The sequence below is a fragment of the Chamaea fasciata genome, unplaced genomic scaffold (genome assembly GCF_029207755.1).
Source record: "Chamaea fasciata isolate MVZ Bird 193981 ecotype frontalis unplaced genomic scaffold, bChaFas1.0.hap1 SCAF_23, whole genome shotgun sequence".
Lineage (NCBI taxonomy): Eukaryota > Metazoa > Chordata > Aves > Passeriformes > Sylviidae > Chamaea > Chamaea fasciata.
Window position 1 is genome coordinate 2,593,675 of NW_027094108.1, and position 11,315 is coordinate 2,604,989.

General features: G+C 53.1%; 1 protein-coding gene across 3 annotated transcripts; it reads left to right on the top strand.

Moving 5' to 3' along the window:
• Positions 1-732: 732 nt before the first annotated feature.
• On the top strand, positions 733-10,570 carry LOC136300522 (probable glutamate receptor). 3 transcript variants are annotated; one of them, XM_066202989.1, is made up of 11 exons: positions 733-782; positions 1,967-2,078; positions 3,661-3,692; positions 4,722-4,781; positions 5,923-6,102; positions 6,912-7,138; positions 7,406-7,503; positions 7,989-8,206; positions 8,660-8,885; positions 9,298-9,545; positions 10,431-10,570. In XM_066202989.1, exons 2-11 carry the CDS (start codon positions 2,006-2,008, stop codon positions 10,530-10,532), a joined length of 1,464 nt encoding a protein of 487 aa, XP_066059086.1. In that variant the 5' UTR covers positions 733-782; positions 1,967-2,005; the 3' UTR covers positions 10,533-10,570. The 3 variants fall into 3 exon arrangements, with proteins under 3 accessions (XP_066059086.1, XP_066059084.1, XP_066059085.1); XM_066202987.1 differs by having other exon boundaries at positions 757-782; positions 1,970-2,078; XM_066202988.1 differs by lacking the exons at positions 733-782; positions 1,967-2,078; positions 3,661-3,692; positions 4,722-4,781 and adding an exon at positions 5,398-5,520.
• The last annotated feature ends 745 nt before the right edge of the window (positions 10,571-11,315 follow it).

The following is an 11,315-nucleotide window of genomic DNA, read 5'->3' on the forward strand; positions in this document are numbered from 1 at the left end:
GGTAGCACTTCAAAATATTTATTTTTGTTCAGAATTTTAGCCAAGTGTCTGGATTTAACTCCTTAGGGTACATGTGAAATTCGCCCTCTTGCTTCCAAATTAGTAGCAACCACTTTTACAGCTTGTTTTGTGACACTACATAAGACCGACCATTCATCATGTGTTTATTTATTCCTATGAGTGGAATTTATTCCAGCATTTAAGAATTATTTGGAATTTAACTCAGCAGAAGGTCACAGTTCTGCTCTTCATTCTTCTGCTCTTCCTGTGCATCCTGAGACTCCTGGGTGTGGATTTCAGCTTATGAAACTGTAACATCCGAAATCCAAAGTCTCCAGATCACAAGCGGTGTGCTGGACGTGGCTGGACGTGGGATTTATGGTCTGTATTCCTCCAGCCTGGCCTTCAAGAACACTGATAATGAACATTGGATTGTGTCCTTCAAAGCTGATTTTGTCTGTGTGATCAACAGGCAGGAAAACGGGCACAGCTGCTGGGGACAGCTCCAAAGGGAGGGATTTTACAGGAACACCACAGGCCGGGAATAGAATTCTGTGAGTCCTGCTCGCAGCATCCAGCTGCTGGACTGAGCCGCTTCCAAAGCCTGAACTCTGGTGTGGTCTCCTCCTTCCCCACAGCCCCAGGTGTCCCCCCCGGTCCGGCTGGCACGTTTAGAGGCCACTCCTCCTCTTCCTCCTCTCCGGGGTATTTAACCCAGCGCGGGATGCCCGAGCTGCTCCTGCACGGACCCACGGACGGACAGACGGGCCGAGGGAGTGGCTGTAAGTGACAAATTGCCTTCGGTTCGTGCTCTGGTTCTGGCAAGGGGCAAAGCCCGGTGCCACGGGCCCCTTCCTGGCTTTTTAACCCAGCTTTGCACCCTATTTGTGCTCTTAGATAATCAGTAAGCAGAATGTTAACAACTTTCTTTCCAAGGTGATGCCAGCGGTATGTTACCAGCTCTGATTAGTTTGGGGTTTTTTAGAGGAGGCCACTAGAAACAAAGATGATTTTGTTGCGTGTACCAAATTGTAAGGGAAAAGGAACAGGAATTTAGAGGTTAAAACCACCGGGAAAAGTGCAGCTCCTGCCGCTTCTTTTCCTTTTTTTTTCCCCCCCGTGGCTGATGCAGCTGCTCAGTTTTTGTGCTGCTCTGGCAACAGCCAAGAGCAGCAACTACTTTGACTAAAATAAGTTGTAAAATAAAAGTCAGTGTTGGCCGATGTACAGCTCAGATCTCAGCCCTCACCTCTGGTCCTTTCACAAGGATCAACACGTTCCCATTTGGCAGCATTTTTTAACTGCAGCAACAATAAAACCAGCATCGAAATTCAACCTGGAAAGAATCTTCTGTGGAGGTTTTAGTTATTTCTCTCATCAGGTGAAAAATACGGGGAAAATGAGTGAGGGAAAGTACTGAGCTGTAATGCTAGGAGTTTTCATTGGATGTAGGATTGGGGAAATATCCTAAAAGCCGATGAAGCAAGATCACTAAATCCGGTGTTTTCTGAGCATCAGTCAGCAGCAAGTAATGCTGCATGTTAGTATATTTTTGCCTACACATTCTCATAAATGGTAAGTTTTCTTGGGCATTTTTAATTTATTTTTCCATCATTTCTGGTGTAATGGTGTCCTGTATCTTGCTGGACAAAAAATACCATTAAAAATATCGCTGCTGCTTCCTCTCCTGCCCTTTCCCTGGGAGGGAACCCACAAGGAGAGAACCACCAGCGGGTAGATCCCCTTTTTTAGGTTTGTCACATCCTTTCTGTTGCAGTGGGGACTTCAGCAGAGCCTTTCTTTAGGATTTGTTCTGGCTGAGCTCAGCAGTGACCGTTTTCAGCTGGAGACTTTGTTTGGAATTGTGGCTCTACAGGAAAAGGAGCAGAAAATCCAGGGCAAACTGATCTCACCCAGTGAAGAGGAGCTGTAGAACCAGGTTTAACTGCTTGCCTTTCACCTCCAGCAGGAAGGTTCCTTTAGAGCAGCAGGAATTTCTGCTCCAATGGATAAAGGTCTTCACTTCACAATCTGTGTGGTCACAACTGTGCTGCTCCTGAGGGAATCAAGCCAGGCAGGTGAGGCAAAGGATCCAGAACTGTTGGCTGTCCCCAAACCTGGTTTTCTTCAGAGCATTCATTCCTTCAGTTTTTACCTGCCAGTGCTGGCAGGATTTTGTCTCAACCTCAGAATTTTCTGTATCAAGAGATTCCCCAGGGCTCACCCTGCTGGCTGTGACTTTGTGAGTGCTGCCACCAAGTGTCTTTGATGTCCCCAAGTGTCTTTGATGTCCCCAAGTGTCTCTGCTGCTACGGTTGAAAACCAGATGACAGAGCTGGGGGGAGATGAAAAAATCCAAGGAAAAGGGTGGGTTTAGGTGTGGTTATCATGGTTAAAGCTGCACTTCTGTGAGTTTATGATCCCCTGAGCTGCAGCAAGATGCGCTGGAGATGGGGGAGAAAACTGAGCGGAGGTGGCCGGTCCTGAGCAGTGCCAGGAGCCTTTTCCCCAGGAGTCCAGCAGGAGCCTCCCTTTGGAAGGCTGGGCAAGCTCAGAGCAGCAGGAGCAAAGAAAAAGCTGATTTTTTTTTTTTTTTTTTTGCAGTCACAGTCGCTTCCTGCAGCCACCAACCCACGGGGAAGGGAGGGGTGAGCCCTTCCCTTTGTCCTGTGCTGCTGCAGCCTCCCAGGAGGATTCCCAGGGCTAAGCCTTGATGTTGGGAAGTGTCCCTGCCATGACCTGGGCTTGGTGCTGCAGCCCCATCGCCCCTGGGGTTTTCAGGAGGGCTCACAAAGGGGCTTTGAGCTGGGAGCTGGAGCCCTCAGGACGCTCTGCTGCCTTCCAAGGAACCCCACAGGCCCTCAGAAAGGGCCTCCAAAAGCTGCTGCTGGCTTTAAAGGGGTTCTAAAGGCAGACAAGAGAAGTCCTTTGTGAAGATTTCCAGCCCCCATGGGGAACTGTAGCGGAGAGGGGAAAAAACAGGTTTTGTTTTACAATAATGTGGAGTTCAGCGCCAGGCCAGAGAATGCAACACCAAAGAAGGAAAAATAAATACATAATGAATGAATATGCTGTTATATTTAGAGAAGAACTCACAGCTTTTCTTGAAAGAGTGAAAAAAAAAAAAACCTGCATTTTTTCGGTTTATCTTGAGGGATTTTTGGCTTTTGTGCTGTGAATTCTCTGAGTTCAAGGAACAATGCTAAGCAGATTCTAGAAGAATCATCCCAGGCAATTAATAAGCAATATATTGACAAAATTGTGGTTTTAATTCTGCATCTCAGATGCAGAACCTGCCGGCAGTAGGGGAAAGGAAGAGTGAGAAAAAGCCAGTGTCTGGGAAGTGGGTGGTGAGGAACTTTTGGCTTCTCCTCAGGGGAGAATGGGGCTTGGCAGGAATGGGGGCAAATCTGGGCTGTGTGAGGGAAGCAGAGCTGGTGCTGCCCCTCCTCAGGGGTGGACTGGCTGTGCAGGATCCATCCCTCGGGGCGTGAGGGACATGAGGTGACATCACTAGGTGACATTAGAACCTCCTGCAGCCCCTGTCTCTGCCTTCTTTTGTGCCCTGGGGGAGGAAACAAAGGGAGTTTGGGAGCTGAGGGTGACGAGGAGCTGTAAATACAAGCCCCGCACAAATCTGATTTCGCTGTATTTTTCCAGGAGCTGGGAGGAATGATGATGCTGTGAACAAGGTATGTTTGAGTTCGTTCGTGCAGAGCTACTAACGGAGGCGTAGCGCAGATGACCACACATATTTAATGCAGAAATAGTGGTCAGGGCGTACAAAGATTTTAATCTGTGAAGAGTTGTTATTATTTTAAGTACATCCTTCGTGGCTGGCTGTGTTTCTGTGCTGGTTTTATTCGTTTGGGGTTTTTTTTTGTGGGGGTTTTTTGACTGATTTTTTTTTGTCCAGAGCTCAAAATTGAGTCGTGCCTCAGGGAAGAACCTGCCAGCAGCCCTGTCTTCATGGCTGGTAGAGTTGGGGAACTTGTAATCACAAGTTCCAAGACAAAGCTCATCCCTCAAACCCTTCCATTGCACAGAGAGAATGAAAACGAGATCATTCGGCTCCTGAAAGGACCGAGGTTTCTTTTGCGCGTTTTTTACTGCACATATAGATATTTCTATATTCACACGCACACATACACATCCTCTGTCTCTGCCCAGAGAATTCACCCTGTAATTTCACAATAGGCAGATACGTTTGAGACCAACAAACCTCACAGAATTTGACACTTCCCTAGAAAAAGCTGAAGTGGCTTTGATGAGGAATCCTCTCGAGCTGGGTGACCGCAATATTGGAAGATGTGCCTTTAACTCACAGAAGTGATTCCACGTTTTCCTCTCCTCCTCCTCCTCTCAGGTTTCTAACTGTTCTTTGTCTCCAGGAATTGCTCTCTAATGAGACCTTAATTGGCTGCTAATTCTTTTGTCTGCAGCACGAATTGGTCTCTTGGGAAGGCCGTACTCACCGTCTGAAGATGTGCGGCAACACTCGCAGGGAGTTTTGTTTGCAGCAGGCAATGAAGTGAAGCGCTGTGATTTATTAATTAGTCAGGAAACAGCAGCAGTCGCCGCAGCTCACGGGGCGGGTTTGGGGCTGGTTTAACCCAGGGACATCCCCTACACCTCCCAGGTCACCCCAAGGTACAGCCCAGCCTGCCGGGGCCATGCCTGGGGCTTGGAAATCCAACCGCTCCTCAATTTCTGCTTTGCAGGGCGCAGACTCCCGGGGAGCAGGCGAGGGTCTTCCAACCCTGACTGTCACCACGATCCTGGTAAGGCCGTGCCGGTGGCAGGGAACAGCTGGAACTGCACTTCGCCTCTTTTATCCCACCCATTTGTGACCGGCTTTGACAGCGATGTCCCTGCTCCTCGCAGTGTTTTGGGGGTGCCCCAGGGCTGTAGAGGTGCCGGGTGTCTGTAGTGGGCACAGGGAGGATTTGGGGGCTGTCGCTGGGGGCACAGGGCTGTGTCCGTGCTCTGGGGAGGCACCAGCCCCTCTGCTGAGCTACACCTGAGGGGCTCAGTCCCCTGTGTGCCGTTTCTGCCCTGAGGTAGGAACAATGTAAAGGTCACACAGGGACAACACCAGGTGATAAAATCCCCCCAGATGCATCACCAGGTGCTCCAGACAAGCAGGATTTCCAGGAGAAGCTGCAGCAGTGAATTTGCTGGTCCTGATGTCAGGGACCTGACTGTCGAACCTGAGGCTTTGATGTGCCAAAATGAAAGCAGTTGGCTCTTAGGCTGAGAAGAGATTTTCAGTTATTCCTGTGGTCCCTGTGACCTGCAGGATGCAGCTGCCCTGGTGGTGGTTCATGTCTCCAGGGAATATCTTCCAGTCTGGAAATGTTGTCCATGTATTACCATGGGGAGGGTTTGCAGGGCAGGGTTGAATGCTTGAGCGTGTCCAGAGAAAGGCAACGAGGCTGGTGAGGGGCTTGGAGCACAAACCCTGTGAGGAACGACTGAGGGAGCTGGGGTTGTTCAGCCTGGAGAAGAGGAGACTCAGAGGTGACCTGATCACTCTCCACAACTCCCTGAAAGGTGGCTGTGCTCAGGTGGGGTTGGTCTCTTTCTCCAGGCAGCGCTGACAGAACGAGAGGACACAGCCTCAGGCCGCACCAGGGGAAATACAGGTTGGGTATTAGGAAAAAGTTTTTTACAGGAAGGGTAATAAAGTACTGGAATGGTCTGCCTGGGGAGGTGGTGGAGTCACCATCCCTGGGTGTGTTTAAGAAAAGACTGGATGTGGCACTTGGTGCCAGGGTTTAGTTGAGGTCAGGGTTGGGTTGAATTTGATGATCTTGGAGGTGTCTTCCAAGCTCATGAGTCTGTGATTGATTCTGTGAACTCCGCTGGGTGTGCCTGGCCTGCGGGAGGCTGCAGCTGCGTGTGTGTGTCCCTCCCTGCCAGGAGGATCCCTACGTGATGGTGCGGGGGGCAGAGCTGGAGGGATACTGCATGGAGCTGCTGGCGGCCCTGGCGGGGATGCTGCGCTTCCAGTACCGCGTCAAGGTGGTGGGGGACGGTCAGTACGGAGCCGTGGCCGCCGGCGGCAACTGGAGCGGCATGATCGGGGAGATCCTCAGAAGGGTGAGCCCGGTCTGCGTCCCTGAGCCACTCTGCAGGGACAGCACAGCAGGAGCAGCTTCCTTAGGGTCTGCTCAGGGGCTGAGGAGCTCCGAGTTCTCCTGCCTGGGATGTAGAGCTGATGAGCAGCAAGACTGGGAGTTGGGTTTGGTTTAAAGAGGTGGAAATAAGGCACGAGGAGAGAGTGGCCACAGCAGGAAACCCCTGTTAGAGCCAGCTTCTAGCCAGCTTTCAGCCAGGCACTCCCAGGGCTGCACTTGTCTGTCTCAGTGTTTCTCTGTAGCCTGTGCAGACACCTCGGCAAAGCTCAGCCTGAGCCTAGCCCCTGGGTGAGACTCATTTCATTCCGGATGGCAATGCCCGGATTCTTCAAGAGATGCTTGAACGCACATTTCAGCCCATCAGGTGCGGTCCCTGTGGCTGCTGTTCTGTCATCTGTGGGGAACACTTCAGTTCAAGCTCTTTTTGCCCCTCTGAGCTCAGGCTGTGCCCAGCTCTCAGCCAGAGTCAGACAGGAACAGCCTTTTGTTCCGGGTGAGCCAACCCAGCCCAGCCCCTGCTGCAGAAGGAAACCAGAAGCCCCAGATACCAACCAGCACCTCACTGGGTGGAATTCCATTCCAGTGATTTCCATGGGAAACCCAGCCTGTTCCTGGGGGCTCACATCCCAAGGCTGTTGACTTGGAGAAGTGATGCCATTTCAACCCCTGCCCGCTCAGCCAGGGAAGCAGCTGCTTGAGGGACAGAAATGTTTTAAGGCACAGAAAAGTTCCCTGGGCTGGGTGGTTGACTGGTTTTTGTCTCCTTGGCAGGAAGCTGACATTGCAGTGGCCCCACTGACCGTCACCTCAGCCAGGGAGGAGGTGGTGTCCTTCACCACGCCCTTCCTGCAGACTGGCATTGGGATCTTGCTCCGCAAGGACACGACCTCCCAGGACATGTCCTTCTTCCACTTCCTGTCTCCTTTCAGCAAGGAGACCTGGACAGCCCTTTTATTCGCTTACCTGCTCACCTGCTTCTGCCTCTTTCTTGTTGCCAGGTACAACTGCATTTGTTTCACAGATTGTGTCCAAGTCAGTGGATTTCTCACCTAAGAAGAGATTAGAGAGTCCCAGGGAGCCTTTTGCTTTGAGGAGCCTCCTGTACAGCTCCAGTACAATGGCTAAGAAAGCTTAAATCCTGTCAGACTAAACCAGCATTATTAGTGGAATCTCCTCATGAGGAACACCAGATCTCTTGATGAGGATTATTTTTATTTTTTCCCTCTGAATGTCTCTAATGGTTTTATCCTGTCATTTTCCCACAGACTGAGCCCCTGTGAATGGAATGAGCCCAAGAATGAAGAGAATCACTTCACCTTCCTGAACAGCCTCTGGTTTGGAGCAGGAGCTCTGGCCCTGCAAGGTGAGCTGGGAGGATGCAGCAGAGCAGCTCTGGGAGCAGCGGGGTTTTTAGGATGATGGTGCACCCAGCTCCTCCTGCGACACTGGGGTGAAAAGGTGTCTTAGTAGGGACATTGGGAGCACTAAGCCAGTTTGGGGAGGTGTGATTACAGACCTGCTGGGCTTGTACAGGTGATTGCCTCTGGCTGGGGAACCTTTTCTGCTCCGGGCAACGCGTGGCTGCTTTGTACAGAGGAGTTGTTTGTGTAGCTTTGGGCCACTGCTGCTGCTCCAGCCCTGCCCTGCGGCGTTGCTGCTGCTCAGAGCAGCACAGGGAGACCCTCCAGGCTCAGGCTCTGTGTAGCTGCAGGGCAGGGTCTGCACTTTGCCTTCATTTAAAGGAAGTCCCAGTAGCTCAGGCTGGTGGATCTGCGGTTCTGGGTGTGTCTCTGCCCCACGTCCCCTCCCGTGTGGTTTGTGGTGATTTATCGGCTGCCTGTGGTGCAGGTGCCACGCCCCGGCCCCAGGCGCTGTCGGTGAGGGTCATTGCTGTGGTCTGGTGGCTCTTCACGCTGGCCCTGCTGGCCGCCTACATCGCCAACTTCACGGCCCTGCTGAGCTCCGGCAGCGAGCAGCTCCCCATCCAGACCTTCGAGGACCTGGTCAAGCAGAGGAATCTGGAGTTCGGGACACTGGAGGGCTCCTCGACTTTCTACTACTTCAAGGTGCAGAGAATCTCGTTGTGCCCATACACAGGGGCTGGGTCACACAGCTCAGGCCTTATAACCCCTACAACACCCTCATCACTGTTGACTCGGTTTTCCTGTAATACTTCAAGTAATGCAATTATTGTTCTGTTCAGCCCTTCCTCCACCTCTCCTCACGGGAAAGCAGGCACAGAACTCTGATTTTTATTCTGTGTTCTCCTTTAAAAATGTCTCTACTCTTCAGGGGCTGCCCTTGTGTGCCTGGAGCAGCAGGTGCCACCTATGACACTTGTACCCCTTGTGTGGTGCTTGTCCCTGGTGTTGGGGACACTCTGTGCTTGCAGGGGTTCACACATGCTTTACGTGCTCTTCTCCAAATTGTTCCACAACACCTTGCACACACAGGCAGATCTTTATGTTTTCGGTGGCCGTCTCACTCTTGAGCTTGACTCTTGGATTTTTGGGCTGCAGAACTCCAAGAACCCCATCCACCAGATGATCTACGAGTACATGGAGAAGAGGCGGGAGCACGTTCTGGTCAAGACCTACCAGGAGGCCGTGCAGCGCGTGATGGACTCCAACTACGCCTTCATCGGCGAGTCCATCTCGCAGGACCTGGCGGCCGCCCGCCACTGCAACCTCATCAGGGCCCCCGAGGTCATCGGGGCCCGCGGCTTCGGCATCGCCACGGCCCAGGGTGAGTCTGTGCCCCTCTGCTGTGCCCCGTCCTGCCTGCGATGGCAGGGACAGCCACGGGCCGCAGCCGACGCTGCTGGTGGGGGTGACGTGGCAGGGTCACTGCTCTGTGGGGAATCAACGCTGGCTCTCACTTGGAACCCTAACCCACAAATATTCCATCTCCCAGGGAATATTCCTTGGCCCCAGGAATGCAGATCCCCTGGTGCAGTGAGGAGGGGACAGTCTGCTCATGTCCCTCCCAAAGCACCTTCGCTCTGCCCTTATCCCACAGGTGTCACCACCCCTCTGTGGCCAGGGCAGGATGGCTGTTAGCCAGGAAAAGCCCTTGGCTGAGGGTGTAGAGTGTTTAAGCCCATTAACAGTGTTTAAACCACGAGATCTCCCATCCTCCTCTCTCTCCCTCTGCCCAGCATCCCCCTGGACTAAGCCTCTGTCCATCGCCGTGCTCAAGCTGCGCGAGGCGGGCGACCTGGACTACCTGCGGAACAAGTGGTGGGAGAGCAGCTGCCTGCGCCAGAGCCGGGACCGCTGGGGGCCCCTGGAGCCGCCGGCACTGGGGGGGCTCTTCCTCACCCTGGGCATCGGCCTCGCCCTCGGCGTCCTCGCTGCCCTGGCCGAGCTCTCCAGCAGCAGCCGCCGCGCCGCCGCGCACGCCAAGGTGGGCCCTGGACCTTCTCCTGCCTCCCCGTGTCCCTCCTTTGGCCAAGGTGGGCCCTGGACCTTCCCCTGCCTCTCCGTGTCCCTCCTTTGGCCAAGGTGGGCCCTGGACCTTCCCCTGCCTCCCCGTGTCCCTCCTTTGGCCAAGGTGGGCCCTGGACCTTCCCCTGCCTCCCCGTGTCCCTCCTTTGGCCAAGGTGGGCCCTGGACCTTCCCCTGCCTCCCCGTGTCCCTCCTTTGGCCAAGGTGGGCCCTGGACCTTCCCCTGCCTCCCCGTGTCCCTCCTTTGGCCAAGGTGGGCCCTGGACCTTCTCCTGCCTCCCCGTGTCCCTCCTTTGGCCAAGGTGGGACCTGGCTCCTGCATTTAATCCTGTCCTGCCTCCCCGTGTCCCTCCTGCACCAGCCAGGCCCCAGCTTTTCCACCCTGACCTTGGTTTTCTAAGGAAAGTCGTGCAGTTGGACAGGGGTGAGGGGAGGCTGTGCAGTTAAAACTCCCAAAATTTCACAGCTTGGGCTGTGGGATTGGTTTGTAGCCTGAGCAGCATAAAGATAATAAAAATAAAAGAGCCCCCAGCAGCCCTTTCCCAACTCCACCCCCCCCCCCCCCAAAAAAAAAAGTAACATTCCCTGAAATCCTAAGGCAGCCAAACTGCTTTCCACTACCCTGGGTGTTAGAGAGGACAGTAAATGATCCATAGGAAGTTTATTCTCAGTGGTGGCTGTTCTTCAGTCATTAGACAAGGAAAACACACACACAGTGAAACTGCACCAGTGCCCGAGCGTGGGCCTGGCTGCTCCTGCTCTCCAGCCCTCCCAATGTGCACATGGAAAAGATGGATCCCCGGAACAACCCACCCACGGCCTTCTCTCCCCTCTTCTCTTTCAGAAATCTTGTTGCTCTGTTTTCACAGAAGAAATCTGCACTCGTCTACGCATAAAAGGAGCTGCCAGACAAAGCCAGGAGACGTCAGGGAAGGCAAATGCTTAAGGATTTTTTTGCTGCAGGAACGGGCCTGTGTTAGGGTTGTACCACGTCCTAGGAGCTGTATCAGTGTAGGAAGATGTTTTTCTGCTAGTCTAGAGTGTTAGTTTGCTAATTACACACACACAGAGCACTCGTGGAGTGCTGGTGGAGCTGCAGACGCAAGGGAATGAAGTGGCTTGGAAGAATTTAAATTGGTAAGGGGTAGAGTGGAACTGTGACAAAGTGATAAACTGGAGCTGAGCTGGCCAGGATGGTGGATCCATGTTTAGGTTTGAAGTTCACCCTGTAAGTCCATGCAGGCCTGTAGGAGGAAGTGACTGGGGGCAGGTTAACGTGAAGCCTCTGCTACTAATTCCTGTGTGAGGAAGTCGTGGAACATTAAAGCTCTTGTCTGTCTGCTGTAATCAGAGCAGCAGCTTAAGCATTGCAGCTATAAATAGCCTCACCCTGCCCTGCCTGAGCAGGTGCTGGTCCCTGGGAAGGCAATTCCTGAATCAGAACTGACAGTGCTGCTGTGTAACCCCAGACAGGCCCTCCCTGCACCCCAAACCCCAGGAGGGGAGCCCCTGCCCCAAGGAACCACTGGAGCTAAGAAATGCCAGGCAGGGCTTGTCCTTTGTCCCTTCCCATCACAGGCTAAGGGCCACTGTTGGGTGACAGAGAATCTTTTGTTCTCGTTTCCCAAGAACTGAGGATTGACAGTGGAAATCCATCAGTACCAGAGCAGGGAAGGAGGGTGGGGATGAGTCAAACACAGCACAGCCCCAGCTCCCCTGCAAGGGGAGA